We start from the raw sequence: 16,150 nt of genomic DNA on the forward strand, positions 1-16,150 counted from the left end.
AGCTATACACAGACATACACACAGTAGTCTTGGTCAAACTTTCCTAACCTTCAAAACAACAGAGTCACAGAAAGTATCTACAAATCTCAGCGAACCCTAGAGTGGTTCTCCATATTTGACAGCACTTAACTTTCCCACTAAAAAATGGTTTCCTCACTTTATTTTCAAAAGACATGGAAAGAAATATAACATACTCTTCTTAACCCTCTATTAATTGTTTCAGTTAAGTGTAGGACATTTCCCCTACTACTTAACACCTGAAATCAATACTCCAGGAAAATTAAATGAGAATAAATACCTGCCTACCTCCTCCCTCTGGCTGACTTCATTATGTTGTTTTAACACCAATTAAAACATACACATTCCTGGTCTGAAAGCCTACTTCTGTACCTTTTAACAAATGTTTCAGAACTGCTTAAGTTTTTTGTGAGTAAATCTTGGGAAATGTGCAATTTTTCTGATGAAATCCTTGTGTCAACTAACAAATTCTGGCATCCAGAATTAAATTCACCACCATCTTATTTCAAAAAAAGCATACCATCATCTTCAGGAAAAGGTAACTTCCAGAACCTAGACTGTCTTTCAGTATCCTGATTATTAATGAGTTCAATGTAGCTGGCTGCCATCTACGGCCCATGTCTGCAGACCAAAATACTTGTTCTCATAAGGCATTTTCTTTCTTCACATAAAATGCCCTTCTACCCATACCAATTTAGCACTGATTTAAGGCTGACACAATAATCGGCTAAGAGGCATAGGCATATGTGTGAAACGTTATTATAGTCAAGCAGTGGTATTGGGACCTATGCAGGTAATTCTAGAGAAGGTATAAACTGGTAAATTATCTGCCCTTAAAAGCACCTCTAACTTTCAAGATACTTAAGAAGAGTATTTCTTTGTAGTTACACTCTCACCTCTTGGTCAAGCCTTCAGTCACTAACAGAAAACTACTCTTATTTCCCCTGTTTACACAATTTATTGGACTTAAAACACACCTCAGTCACTACTTCAGTTATTTCACTATTTACTTTACAATTTTACGAAGAGACACGCAGGTGAAAAGTTAAGGAAGGTTATCGCCACCAAACAAGATTACATAGCAGAATACACAAATAAAATGTGTCAGGAACTCAGCATATAAAATTCTTCAGTGCCCTTTAGTTTGCTTGGAAAGAGCAAGGTTCCTTAGCAGCTTTCTGTCCACAAAATAACCTCAGAATACTAACAACTTTTAACAACAAAAAGTCTCATTCCTAACCATTCAAGTACACAAAACACTCAAAAAATTCACAAAAATAACTTATACACTGACAGCGCCAATCTTCACAATGAAAGAGAAATGTTTCAAAGAATCTAAAACAGCTACTCTGACACCAAGCCAAGTGACCGTTATTCACACAACACATTTAATGATGACAAAAATAATAAATTGTAGAAGCTGAGCAAGTGACTGGATTTGCTAGCCCCAGCATATTATTAAATTAATTAGACAAAGCTATTCCCCTAATGAGACATAATATTACACTTGTTTAGGATTGTGAAACAAAGCTCTTCCAGTTATTTAGGAAAATTAAGTATCAAACCAAAAACAATATTATTTGAGAGCAAGGGAATAGGTTCTCAGGTTCTTAAGTACAGCAGTAGATCTCTCTGTCTAGAATGTCTAAATACTTTCTCTACTTCTTACAAAACAAGATTAGTTTTGATGCCCAATTGGACCTCTTTGGCCATCACTTCCAAAGCATTTCATATTAAAACACCATTTGGCACAGACATCACGTTAATATTTGACATTAAGCAATGTTTTTACCCTTGTCACTAGTTTCTGATAATAATTCTAACGGTCCATCTATCTTTGTAGATCCAATCAGAAACTTTAGCCTGTAGACTTTGGGCAGGAGGTTCAGAAGTATCCTTCACATAAATTCATGTTTTCTAATAAAATCTTACGGACAGTACATATTAATCCTCCAAAATTCACTACCCCGAACACTACAGATGATCCCTGCTAATGAAAATACTATGTTGCTTCAAGACAACGGTATGGGAGCATATGACATAGAAGCAAGAAAACATCTGACAACCAACATTGACTGCAGCGAGCAAAAGTCAGCTTGAGTGTTATCTGTTTTAAGGTATCCAAATTAATTGCTAAGCTATATGAAAAGGTGTCTCTTCCTAGTTGAAAGGTAGCAAAAAACACACTAATGCATATTGAAAAACACAAGTTTGATCACCACAGATACTATCAGTACTCACAAGGATAAGTGGTTCTGAATCAGTCAAACACCTGGATATTTGAAGAATATTTCATCACAAGTAAAGAAATACCAGTTTCATAGACTATGGTTATTTCTTTTCTAGTTTGATGTCCTCAAACACAATGCAAGCATGACCAGCTTGTTCAACCGCAAGCAGCTGACTCAATCTTTCTTAAAGATTCTTACAATAAAATTACTTACAACAGTGTACTGTGCATTAGGGATAGGTGAAAAACACATGGGTTTTTTAATGTTTTCTTGGGTGACTTATTTGCTTTACAGATTATGCACTTAGACATTCACAATCATTTGAATTACTGTGCAATTCTGTTAAAATCTCTCTTATTACTATTAGACAGAAAATATGGAAAAAGAGCATAAACATTTCCTGAAATATTCTACCACTTCACAAAGAGAAGCCTTCCTCTAACTACAAACTTACGAGCCAAACAAACAAAATGCATCAAATAAATGGCTGATTTATTTACTCCAATAGGTGGGCTAGCCAACTGGAAAGGACTTCACGGACACTCCATGAACACCCTTAAACTATTAACCAAGAGAAGATAACTCTCCCATGAAGGAATACAAGAGACAATTTTGCCCTCCACTGGCTTGAACTATCACTGGGAACCATGCCTGCCTTGCTGCTGTCAGAGCTGCCTATTTCACACAGCATGAAAAGCTCTCTTGAGCAAATGTACCCATCCCATTTGAAGGGCAGCAATTAGTATGGGATATCACAGACAGGAAAGGGGGAAAACAGGTTGAGCAGGTGAGAATCAGCTATGCAATGAAACACCTCACAGAAATACAAAAATTTCTGTGGAGGGACCAGAAAAATCAAATAGCAACATATCTAGCCTTGAGAATTGCTCAAGCAGTGAACACATGTGGAAAACCAGAACCTTGACACTCGTTCCCCGCAAAAGCATTCTGCATGTTAGTCTCCAGGTAACTGAAAGCTTTTATTTTACAAACATATTAATTTGATGCTGTTGTTTCTTGGGGCTGGAGAGATGAAAACTTCTAGAGATGACGAAAGAAAGACTGACTCAAAATGGAGGAAAAAGGGCAGAATGCATGTAAATACCCAAGAAAACAAGAATACAAGAGAAGTACCCCTTAAGGCAATTTTTATTCTTATCTTTATGCAAAGCATTGAAATTACACTGAGAGAACAGGGAGGAAAACTGCTATATTCCAATGTTTAAAACTATTCAAATTTAAATTTATTCAACATTTATTAACCACAGGCTAAGATGAAAGAAGGCACTTCACAGGATTGCACAGAGGCAACACCAGGGTAAAAATTAGGGTTTTAAAATTTTAAGTGGTTTACCAAATACTGTTTTAACAAACAGTAACCCACTTACCCTTCTATTATTAAAATTTTCTTCCTCCCCATCCCCCAATTATTTCCCACCTCTCAGCAGAAGTTTCTACATCTCATTCAGAGTGCAGCCACACAAACCTCTTATTCAGTATTGGGTGTAAGTGAGGGAAGTGTAAACCTTCAGTGGAAAAGGGAGGAAAGGATCAATCAACTTTCAAGCAGATCAGCTGTCAGTAGAACTCAAAGGATTTCAGCGTGGAAACTGCCATAGATGACTCCTGTCCTTCCTTCTGCACTGCAGCCATCTGCCCTCAAACTTCATCCTGCCAGAGGTTTCTGGCATCTCCATTGTTCTAGACACAAGGCCGACTACTTGATCACACTCTAGCTGACGGGAAAAAGAAACCCCTCTGGTGAGGGAGTTCGAACAAAGTTGTTCTCTGGTGTTTGTCTCTATCTTTGTTACTGACTTTGCTTACAGGGCAAAATTAAAAACCTCCATAAAAATTCATAGCTTTTTCTTTTTTTTCTGTCCAACATCTCAGCTGGAATCAACATTATTAAAGAGAACATCCTCATCCTGAGGGAAAAAGAAAAAAAAAAAAAAAAATCAAAACTGAAAAAACTTTACATCCATCTTACTCTATTAAGCATTTATGTGAGAAATATATTAATTAAAAAAAAAAAAAAAAAAAAACACAACAACAAAACACCCACCACACAACCACCACCAAACTGTTTCTTAACTTGGAACTTAAGGTAGCCCAGAACAGAACTGAGTTATAGAGTACATTGTCTATGAAGTCAACCCTTCCACAGTAGGGATGATCAGCACGAAACATTTACAAATAGCAAATTGGCGAAAAGGCTATTCCCCATTCCAATTGTTTCTTTTATTAGATAAAGAAGGCAATACAGAGAAAAGCAAATTAAAGATGGCATGACTGACACGGTCAAAAGAGAACAGGGTTTGAGTTACTTTCTTTTAAGAGAGAGAGATGGAGTGCTTTCCATACTCAAAGCCACAAGAAGCAAACCTAATACCTAACAGCAAAAATGTAATGGTTAAATTTATGATATAATCTAAAAACAGACATAAGTTATTGCATTTGGTGACATAATTAAGACTTAAAGCTTCAGGCAGTGTACTTAAGTCTTTCAAAAACTTCATTCATTCATTTACTGACCAGGTGTCTCATGCTACCATAACTTTAATGACTCAAAGGGGTCCTCAGCAAACTTATAAAAATCAATTAAGGTAGGAAAGTTAGCGCCCAAACTAACCTTAACTATAACACAAGGTTTTACTGCATTTACCCGTAGCTTACGTATGACAAAAGGCGTTGTTGAGAACGGGGAGGAATACTGCAGGCAGGCAGAGCTGGCCTCCCGAGAGCAACAGGAAGCTTCTACAGGAACAAACCCCAACCCCCCCCAAAAAAACTCCACGGAGCCCCCGGCCCACAGGGCTCAGCACGGCGGCGGGCGCCGGGTGCCAGGCGCGGCCCCGTGGGGCGACGCCGGGCACGCGTGGCCCTTCCGCAGCCTGCCTGCGCCGCGCTCCTCGGCACCGCGGCGGGACGGGGTGCGTGCCCGGAGCGGAACCTGCTCTCAGCATTACCCTATTAGTACGACCCGATCTTTAATCTACGGGCACGATAAGATGCCCCGACACGCATAAGCCCCGCGCAAACAGTGACTAATGATCATTAATCCCCCCCCCCCCCCCCCCCCCATCTCCTCGGCGATCTCTCCTGCTCCCATTTATCACGCTGGCGCTTCACTTCACACACGTGGATAAACTTTAACCGCCAAGGTGAAGCTAAACCTGTGCCCAAAACATCACCCACACCCACAACACCGACGCGCGGGGTTAACCCCTTCACGCGTGGGCCCGCGGCCCGGGCCGCGAACGGCCGCTAACGGACGGCCCGGGGGAGGGGGCGCAGTACCTGCGGCCTCTCCCCCGGCCCGCTCCCCGTGGGGAGCCCCGGCCGAGCGGCAGGACGGGGTCGCTTCCCGCCGCCCCCTCTCGCCCTGGGGCTCACCGCCGGCCACGGTTACACCCACCGGCCCCCCGGGAGCCGCCGGCGGGGGAGCGGGCGCTGGGGCCGCAGCCGCCGCCGCGCACCGACCCCCCACAGCCGGGCACCCCCCGGGCAGCCCCCGCCGGCGGAGGGGCCGCGGCCGGCGGCGGCTCCTGACACCGCGCCCGGGGCAAACGTAGCCTGGGAGCCCGCCGGGTGGAAAGCAAGCATCGCTGCCGAGGAGAGGAGGCGGGAGGCGCGGAGAGGCCGGCTGGCGCATTCCTTCCCCCCCCACACCCGCAAAAACCGGGGCGGGCGGCGGGAGCGCGGCCAGCGCCGCGGCCTCGTATCTGACTCGCTTACGTGTGGCGGTTACCTGAGGTGAGACATATGAATCCAAAGAGGTAAAAGTGAGCAAACTCCGCGATCATTGTCCTCGGGTGGCGCCTGCAAGCAGTCTCATGCCAGAAGAGCGGGGGCAGAAACGAGGAGCCCCCAGTTGTAATCCCACGCACAGAAGCTTAACGCAAGCGAGGTTTCCCACTCCCGCCGGCCTCCCGGGGCGAGCCCCCTCCGGGGAGGGCGCTGTCAGATCCGCGGGGCTCCAGCAGCACGCCAGCTCCGGCCGGCCTCCCCTGTCCTGGCCCGGGCTTTCCTCAGCGGCGCCTTGACACTTCCCCGGACCATCCAAAGCGACGGGAGAAAACAAAAGATCCCCGAGTTCCCGCAGCCGAGGGTCCGCCGCCTCCCGACCACAAGTTGCTGCTCCGGCCCGAGACTTTGCTTCGGGGAGCCCGGGACGATCCAGTAACGGAACGCGGGTGGGACGGGCGGGTGACGGACCGGCCACCGCCGCCCTCCGCGACGGCGAGGGGCGGGCAGGGGAGCGCTCTCCGCCAAGCGCCCCGCCGAGTCACTGGGCACCCGGCGCGGGCGAAGGGCGGGCGGCGGCGCGCGGCGGCGGCGGCGGAGCGGCGGCCCCCGCTCCCATCGCGGGGGAAGGAGGCGGGCGCGTCGGGGGCCGCGGCGGAGCCCGGCCGCAGTCAGGCGGGGCGGCGGGCAGGGGAGCCCCGGCGGCAGCCCCTCGCCCTGCCCAGCATCGCCGCCGCCCCCCGCACGAGGGAATCCCAAACTCGCCCCCTCCCCAGCGCCGGAGGAGGGCACAACAGGGGCGAAGGAAGGAAGGAAGGAAGAAAGAAAGGAAGGAGAGGGAGGGCGAGCAAAACTTCCCCGAGCCAACGCCCCCAGCCACCCACCCACCCACCCCACCCGCCCTCGGTGCGGCGGCAGCGGGAGGCGGGGGGGGGAGGAGGAGGAGGAGGAGGAGGAGGAGGAGGAGGAGGAGGAGGAGCGGCTGCTCGCCCACCGCCCGGGCCGGGGTGCACGAGTCAGGCGGGGCCGAGCCCGCCGCGCCTGAACTTTGTGGTATCACGTCGAGCCGGTGGCGGCCGCCGCGGGTTTCCCCTTCCCGCCCCCTCCCCGCGCCGCCGCCGCCGCCGTGGCGGGTCTGGTGCCGCCCCAGGACACCTTAAAGGAGCCGCACCTACGCGGCCCCCGCGCGCCCGGCCCGGCCCGGCCCGGCCCGGCCCAGCGGATCCCGCCCCGCCCCGCCCCGCCCGGAGCCGGCACCGCCTCCCACTCCCCCCTCCGCCGCCGCCCGGGGGAACAGGGCAGCCCCCTTAGCTCCCGCCTGCGGCCGGAGCGGCGGGGAGACAGCCCGGTTTGAGCCTGGGGTAACATCAGTCACAGGAAAAGTTCAGATTCCGCCCGCCCCGAAAACAAGCGGAGAAACAAGCCCCCCCCCCCCCCCCCAACTCGGGTCTCGGGAGCCCCAGAGGAAAAAGCGCCCGGAGCGTGTTGTGGGCTCCCCGGGGGCTCCCGGCCGCTTGGCTCCCGGTGGGCGGGCGGCGCCGTGAGGCCGCAGGTAGGGCCGCGGCACGCCGCTCCCCTCACGGCGTGCCCGGTTTCCTTCCCCCCCGCGCTATAACGACCGCCGGCACGGGCAGGCGGCGCCGCGGGCGGGTCCGGCGCGCTCAGGGCTCCCCCCGGGGGGGCGAGGCGGGGGGGGGGGGGGGGGCCGCGGCTGGCCGGGTGACCCCTCGTCGCCTGCGGCCTGGCCGCGCTCCATGCGCGGACCAAACCTCTGGGACAAGCGTCCTCCAAGCCTGGCTCCTGAGGCCGGGCGCTGGGCAGGAGACTAGGTGAGCTGCAATACCCGCGCTCCGCGTGCTCGGGTCAGCTTTGTCCCACGCCACGAGAGGTAGCGGCGGGGCAAGAAGGCTGAACGCTGCAGGTGGAAAGGGAAGGTGGGCTTGGAAGAAGAGCTGCTGCCCGGTAAATCGGGCGTGGAGCAGCGCTCCCACCTCGCAGCGAAGCTCCAGCTATTCCCAAGTTTGATCCATTACGTTACGAGGACTGAATGAGATGTTAAAAGAAATTTCATTTCCCAGAAGGATGTTGAAGATATAACCCCCACTGCAAGTGAGCCTTTTCTTGCAGCGGGATAATAAAACGCCAGAGAAAGAACCTCCCTTTACTTCTTGCTGCAGGATTTATATGCGCTCCGGGTTTTCAGCCAGGTAGGTTTGGATGCTCTCAGCCCCCGTCAGTCGAACTGCACTCATGCTGGTGTGCCACCACGTTTGGCCCGTTTTGCCTCCCTCGGGGTGGTGCAGGGCAACCTGACTGAAAGTCCAACAACAGGAACGTCCTCGGGGTTGCGCTGAATCTATCTTACTCCACTTTTATGTCAGATCAGCAAAGACAAATTTTCAGTAATGTAAAGCAAAACTGGTTTACATTGGAAAAGTAAGCTCCTGGTTATGTATGTATCTCCAGTGTGTATATATATCAGCAGCAACCAAAAATGGCAGATTTTCCACTAAAACTGATGTGAACAGACCAAACATTAGAACACTCAAAAATTAGAAAAAAAAATACAGTGTTTTAACACTAATCATACATTAATTTTCAAAGAAAAAAAAGGAATTAGTGTCCGACTTCAAACACATTTAGAAAACAATCACAATTGTAGAATCGGTATCAGTGGATACTTTTGGATATGACCAGATTTCTTCAAGTTGTACCTAGCCAACAATTTCTGTTCGGTGACCCCATGCCATTGTTCTGCACTTTATGAAAGAAAAATGTGTTAGCACCTTCAGAATTAAAACACGCTGCAAAAACAGTGAAGAGGTCCTAGATAATCCTTCAACCCTCCTGAGAAGTTTGTGATTTCAATAAATTAGGTTTGGGGTTGTTCTTTTTTTAATTAAATAAACGGGAGTCACATGCAGGGCTGAAAATGAGCCTCAAGAGTTCATTTATTTCACCCCCTGTTCTGAGATAGGGTCAAATATAAGTAGACTCCCACCAGCAAGTATTTTTTAATCCCATTACTATACATTTCTAATGACTGGAATTTCATATTCTCTTTAGGTAATCTGTTCCAGTTACTACATAGTCAGATTTTTATTTTTTTAAGCCTAGACTAAATAGTCTCCAGGAAGATAACACACCACCATCACCACCACAGGTAACATTTTGAAGGCGTGTTTTTTATTTCTTCTGTAGTATCAATACTTGACAGACTCACTCACGTTGTACCAAATTACATATTTTACTTGATTGCTTCTGTTAAAAAAGCAAAACCACAAATCTACAAGTAGGTCACTCTATAGGGAATAAGTGGGTTTTACATACTCTGTGAACGTACATACATACCTCATTATATATATATTTATTTAATTATAAAGTGTCATTTTTATGTATCCCTGCTTTTATATGAAGCTGTCAATACTCCCTGTAATCTTTAATAGTAAACACCTAATTTTTAATGCATTTCTATGACATATGTATTATCTAGCAACATAAATTAATCCATTTACTTTGCAGCAGACAACAAGTATATATGATGTGGAGAGCAGGTAAATAAAGCATTTAGCTAATTCTGAGGGTGTTTTCTCAAGATAAATCTGTTTCCTGTACATTAGTGAAATAGTAGGTTTCTAGATTCACACACTCTTTTGCTTAGGTCATTCAAAAAAAGGGCCAGTAAAATTTTATGCTGTGTTGATATGTCTTATGTATACTGGGTATTCATTTTCTAATTTCATATTTCAGACACAGAGATATTCTAAATACAGCAACGGATTAAAGGTCTGAAGCTTGAATGACCTTACCATATGATCATGAGGTGGCATAAGTAAAACAGCTTACAGCTTTTGTGTCACAGTTACCCCATCTTTAACAGGCATCTAAGACTGCTTAGATGACTCTAAAGAAATCTTTATCCTTTGAGAAGTAGAGATTCATTCTACTTTAGATACCTATAGTGAAAGTAAACTAGGGCTTCAAAGACCTTTTCAATTTGTACTGTCTCAGATACTTCATAATATGTTTAGCTGTCAAGTGTTTTCTTACTTCAGAAAAATTACGAGGAGTGGATATATACTGCTCTAATTATCTTTTCTAAAATTCATTTAGATTGTAATAATATAGAACAGCTGCACGGCTGAGTGAACCTCTTGAAATTGTATGCCTACAGAAATTAATCGGAATATCTTATAAGTAATTGACATCATCTTTAATTCTGCAGATGTTCTTACAAAATGTGTGCTATTCAAGCATCCGTATTGTTCTTGATACTGAGACATACATACATATATATGAGATACACACACACATATATGTATCTATCTGTCAGAAAATGATTCTAGGAAAACAAATACGGCTTTAACCTCTTCAGATCTGGGGAGCACTTCTGTATGTATTAAAATGCAGACGTACTTGCTGTGTTAATTCTGTAATATGTGAAATATGAATGACAGAAAAGTAATCAGATAAGGAAAATTTGGTGGCATCTGAAAAGAAGGCACAAATGCCATAAAATGATATTGCACTCTAAATTATATCAATTGATAATTTTTCCTCCAAAAAGCATAGGAAAAATAGCTCACTTCCAGTGACATAAAGTCATGTTTTTAAGTGAATTTAAAACTACAGAAAATACAGTCCTGTATGCATTTGATTGTACAATAACATACATCTACTGCATTCACCAAAATAAAATACTAGCTCTAATTCCCAGCATCTATCTTTTTATTTCAAAATCTTACAATACTGAATGCACAACAGTTGAAGGACTGAATTTTTAATCTGGTATTTATCTTCTTCTACACCTCACCTCCCTCACCCCCACCATTTTAAACACTTACACAAACATGTAATTTCTGAGAGAATAGGACTACTCCTGTGCACAAAATTACACATGCTGCCTGTGTTTGAGGCACATGACTCTGATTGGGAAACCTCAAAGAAAAATAAAAGGTTCTACAGAACTGATAGTTGTGATTCAGCAGATGGCACTCTTCCCTCGAAGTGACTGAAATCAGTGCTGCTACAAGGGACAATGCGCTTTTGGAGATTATTTTTTTTTCACATTACCCTGAATAACCTTTATTTCTGTATGTACTAAAGATCCCAGGGTACTCCTCTCTAAAGGCAGAGATATGCACATGATGGCTTGGATGTGTTACGGGGGCAACTGCACTCTCCACAAACCTTTCTGAATTTCAAATGACTCCTACCTTCCCGATTTTCAAGTACTGTTTAGCCTTCCAGTTATCTCCAGGAGCTGGCTGCCAGAAATACGTATCTACGAGTGTGTGCATATTATACGATCACACATGCATGTGTCTGCATATGCACATAGAGTTGATCGTTCTGAGCGTTCTGAGGCTGGTAGCAAGGATGACTAAATCAGTAACATTATTCTATATGATACAATTAAGCTTCCAGTGACATCACAGAGAACTAATTCAGCTAGCAGTGCACTGTTAGTGTTACCAATTAGACTATTATGGAGATGTCTGTACAAGTTATTCAAACATTCAAACTAGAACTAGTTTCATAGGCTTTTGTTAAGATGTGCATGACATCCCTCAGAGGCTTGGGTCTGCTTTCATGTGATCAACCATATAGATTCAGGAATCCCACAAAAACAGCCAATGCACTTGCACATTCACCCACAGTAAATCGTGCAATTCAGTGTGACCTGTCTTTTGTGGTTTGGGGTTTTTTTTTCCCCCACTTAATCTCTTAATCACTTTAATGTTAGTTATTTACCTACTATAATCTAAAATACGTTTAAATTACTGTAACACATTATGCTACCCTCAGAATGTAATACTCATTTTAAAAAGGCAGCCACTTAAATAGTCCACCATATTCCTGCCATTGTTCTATCAGATCTAACTAAATTTCAAAAACTGTTTCTTCCCAGACTGTTTAGGACACCACAGAAGTGATCTGTTGGATTATTTAGTAAACTGTCTTAAAAAACGATTAAAAATCTTTTTTCTAAGTGTAAGCATTAATAAGCTGAAACTAAATGGAAAAATACACGGAATTATACATCTCTATATATATATCTGTCTCTAAAGTGCATAACGGGCCTAATCCATGGTAGGAATCCTAGCTGAAGTCAACAAACATACATGACAGCAGAGCAGTGTGTAATTTCAATAGTTTTATGCAGGTTTCGGTAGTGAAAAAAATGGATTTTTCTACATTAGAGCTAAACAGTCACTGAAGTTGTTAGAAGAAGTACTATAAAGCGTAGATGAATATAAAACATTCATGGATAGCAAAAGCTTGGAAAACTACAGTTGCCGTATAATTATTTGGAATAATTATTATGAGTAAACAAAAAATAATGTAATTTCCATGCCCATATAAGTCAATTTCTGTCTCTTTCTTGACCTGGATGGTTAGTGTTTAAACATGCTATTCAAAGAAATTATTTTCTTGTCTTTGATTGTTAGGGCCTTAACATGATTTTCCTTTTATTTACATTAATTTGGGGATGTAACTCTTATTTCTTTGATGTTACTCTTAATTACACCACTAGTGAATTCAGACTTCCAGTGTCTTTCACTACATACATTTAGAATAGTGTCCATAGTCATTTCAGAGTAAGGAATACTAGCAATAGAATACAAGATTTTATTTGCTATGTTGAATTCATAGATGGAGGCCCTAAACAAGCTCAAGCTTCATTATGCTAGGTGTATAAAAACAACATGACAAAAGATCCTTTCCTCAAAAGATTTATAAAGCATCATTATCAACATAAAGAGCTACAAGAAAAATTCACCACTGACGTAAACATGCAAAATTTAATTGAAGTTTATCCTTTAATAGTCCTTTATATTAGGGGTGAATGTGGCTTTTCATTTCTGTTTCAAAGATGCTATAGCACATCCCCACTGGGAAAAAAAAAATCACCGAAGCTATATTCCTTCTGTTCCCCCAGTAAAAAATGCTAAGGGCATATTTTCTATTTAGTCTACTCAGCAGAGTAGGTCAAATGCTTTATAAAAATTATAATTATAGGAAATATTGCGTACAACTTCTGCTCTGTGGTTTTGTTCTTGTTAATGACAAAATGCTAATCTTCTTAATATGTAATTTATATACAAACAACACAGTATTTATTACAAAACCAGTGTTATCTCTGATATTGCCAAACAAAGAGAGACCTGTCCCCGAAATCTCAGTATTTGCTTTAAATGTTTAACAAATGAGCCATTCAGTACTCACTATCTCCTTGCTTCTACAGAGTATAGGAAGAGTATGAGGGTGTCACCTAGTGGATTGTTCAGACTGCCTATAAGAGAGCTAACAAGCAAAACCATCCAAATGGCATTGAATGAACTAACAAAATGAAAGAGAAAGGATTCTTTTTTCTTTATTTAATTACTCCAGGAATTGTGAAGGCTTCAACAGAGCTTTATTGTTCTGTAATATCTGCCTTTGGGTTCCCATTCATGTCACAGAATCTATTGGCACTGAAAAGGCCTGTAAGAATGATGCATCCAAAATTTTGAAGAGAAAATTACCTATGTTCCTGGCTCAGAGGAAGGGTTTAGTATTACCACAGACGACGGTTTGAAATGAGTTGCACAAAACTTTTGTTTAAGATTACAAATAATTGGAAGAAATGATATACAGTGCCTGTAGGTTCCATCAATTATATTTTAAAAGAAGGAACTATTCCATGGTTTTCAACAGGCCATCAAAAAAAGGTTTTCTACATGTATTAGTTTGAGATTGCTGTATGCATTTATAATTCATGAATAGTTAAGGTTAACCTTAGCAATCTGGAGATGAAAAGGATTACATAAACTATCCATCTTATTTCTTTGATTGAATTACTGCACATATTTAAAGCAGACGCCACTTAAGAACTGAATACCTGCAGTGAATTAACTCAGTCAAATGCAAAGCAGATACCCAAGCCAGCTCACCCAGTACAATTTCAATTGCATGTTGAAATTTAAAATAACCAGCATACAATTTATAATTGCATGATGAAAGCCTATCTGATCCCATATATTTAACCTCTTTTAATTAAAAAAAAATGCTTACTATAGTTTTAATATCACATTATGCCCTTGAGTGGAGGAAGGGAAAAAAGCAAGGATGGAACTACAAATGATAGAGACATCCTGGTTTAGTGCCTAGAGCATACATTTTTATTACACCTCCTGAAATTTTTCAATGTGTGCTGTGTGACCAGCATGGGAAGAGGAGAAAGTCTTTGCCCCATGATGGTATGCTTATTTGCTGGTGCCAGGAGTACGTACTACCTGTCAGCAGACACAGTATGCGACTGGAAACAGCAACAAAAAATCTTAACACCAGCAGTGTGCTTTGCTGGCCCTGTTCTTGGTACCCTGCTTGACGTGCCTGTATTAATGAACAAGTGAAACTGTCTTCCTCTGTGATCTGCACATAGAGAATACATACAGACAACCTGAAATTCCTTGCAAAATACCCTAGGTAAAAAGGTCTGAAGACCCCATCAATATTTATCCATATTAACAGCTCTCAAAACCACACTTCAAGAGAACTGTGAAAATGTATATTAATTTAATTACGAAGCCAAAAATGTGTGTAAATGTATTTCAAGTGTTTGAGTAAAACTAAACTACCCCTACTTTTTGAGGTAGAAGATAAAGGAAAAAAGAAAAAAATATTAGTTAAACACCTCACCCCTAACACAGAGAACAGAGTTCTGTTGATCAGAAACATCTTACTCTGCTAACTATTAAATATTTTCTGGCCCTGAGAAGCATTTCTCTCCTCTTTGGGACATGGAGTTATCTTGTTCTTTTTTTTTTACTTTTTACTACTTTTTTCTTTTTTTTTTTTCCTCAAAACTGTTGGTCTAGGTCCTAGTGGATTCTGGTGAGAAGTGCCCAAGTGATATATATTGTGAAGTTCAGTGGCAGACACTGATGAAGTACAAAATTTGCAGGGCAAGTAAGGATTGCTGCTGAGAAAGCGAATGCTGTCGATAAGTCTTGTACACCTATTCATACAACAGGATTTTTTTTTTTTTTTAAATTGTTCCTTCCAGCTCTGTGCAAGAACCACAGGAAACAGCAGTACCAGGCTCCCATACTGCATACATCTCCTTTCTCACAGAAGCTCGGGCTACCTTCAGACTTAAAAAAAAAAAAAAAAAAAAAACAAACAAAAAAAAAAAAAACAAAAAAAAAACACAAGCAAACAAACAAAAAAAAAAAATGGAGGGAAGGCCTTGGGCCCCAGCTAAATATTTCATTAAAAAGAAGACTGATCTTGCATGTGCTTTCCTTAAAACCTCCCAAAGGACAAATCTGTCAGGGTATGTCTACATAGTTAGGAGCATCCAGTAACACAACTATTCCTCCCACTCTCTGAGACAGCCTGACATAAGCCAGCTCCAGTCCAGAATCTGAGTAAATATGCTATCATAGTGCCAAGCCTGAGCTAACACAGGTTGTGTCTCAACAGGCCTTATTAGCCCAGGCTCATTACTATAATAACATGGCTGTATGGCTGCTGCACCGCAGCTGGCTCTGTGTGCCTGGCTTGCCGTGTGCGAGGAGCAGGCACTTAAGTATCTGCTCCTGACTGTGTAGACATGCCGTCAGCGTGTTCCTCCTCTTCTTCCTGGAGATTTTGTCATTTAATTTAAAGCCAGCAGCTGCTCCTCCCAAAAATAACTGTACTGGCATAAAAGACGACCATTTAAAAAACGGTATGTTTGTGAAAGGTTGTGGAGTGCTGACTGCCTCTAACAGGTCAGAGGAACACTTCCCCAGTAGAATTATGACCTTAAGCATGGACCACATAGATATACAACTACATACAGTTTCCTCTTCTCTCACATCTTAACAGAAAATATGCAAGAGTAATTTGCACACAGAGCACTGGAGGAGGCATAAAAAATGCAGCAATCTACTTCCAAATAAAAAGTTAAAAACTCACTCTTTTATATAAATGGACAAGGTTTGTATTTCCCAAGTTGTTACTGAGTATACACAATTTATCTGCATTTACCCTCAACTACACTGTTGAATAAACATCTTACTTATAGCTGGAGGGCACAGTCAGCGCTGCATGGACTCATAGCTAACCTCAAAGAAAGCAACAAGAACAGAAAAATTGCCCTTTAATTCTTAATGCTGGAAGGG

General features: G+C 43.2%; 1 protein-coding gene across 7 annotated transcripts in view; it reads right to left on the reverse strand.

Moving 5' to 3' along the window:
* The window catches only part of ROBO1 (roundabout guidance receptor 1), a 740,888-nt gene that overhangs the window by 311,164 nt on the left and 413,574 nt on the right, over positions 1–16,150 (reverse strand). Inside the window, exon 1 of one of the 7 annotated variants that reach the window (XM_042788640.1) lies at positions 6,001–6,626. The exons of the other annotated variants lie outside the window; for them this stretch is intronic. Coding sequence (XP_042644574.1) covers positions 6,001–6,055 — 55 coding nt within the window. The 5' untranslated portion in view covers positions 6,056–6,626. Of the gene's footprint in view, positions 1–6,000; positions 6,627–16,150 lie in introns of those variants that run through there. 7 annotated transcript variants of the gene reach the window in all.

This window comes from Tyto alba, unplaced genomic scaffold (genome assembly GCF_018691265.1).
Source record: "Tyto alba isolate M040663 unplaced genomic scaffold, T.alba_DEE_v4.0 Super-Scaffold_14, whole genome shotgun sequence".
NCBI lineage: Eukaryota > Metazoa > Chordata > Aves > Strigiformes > Tytonidae > Tyto > Tyto alba.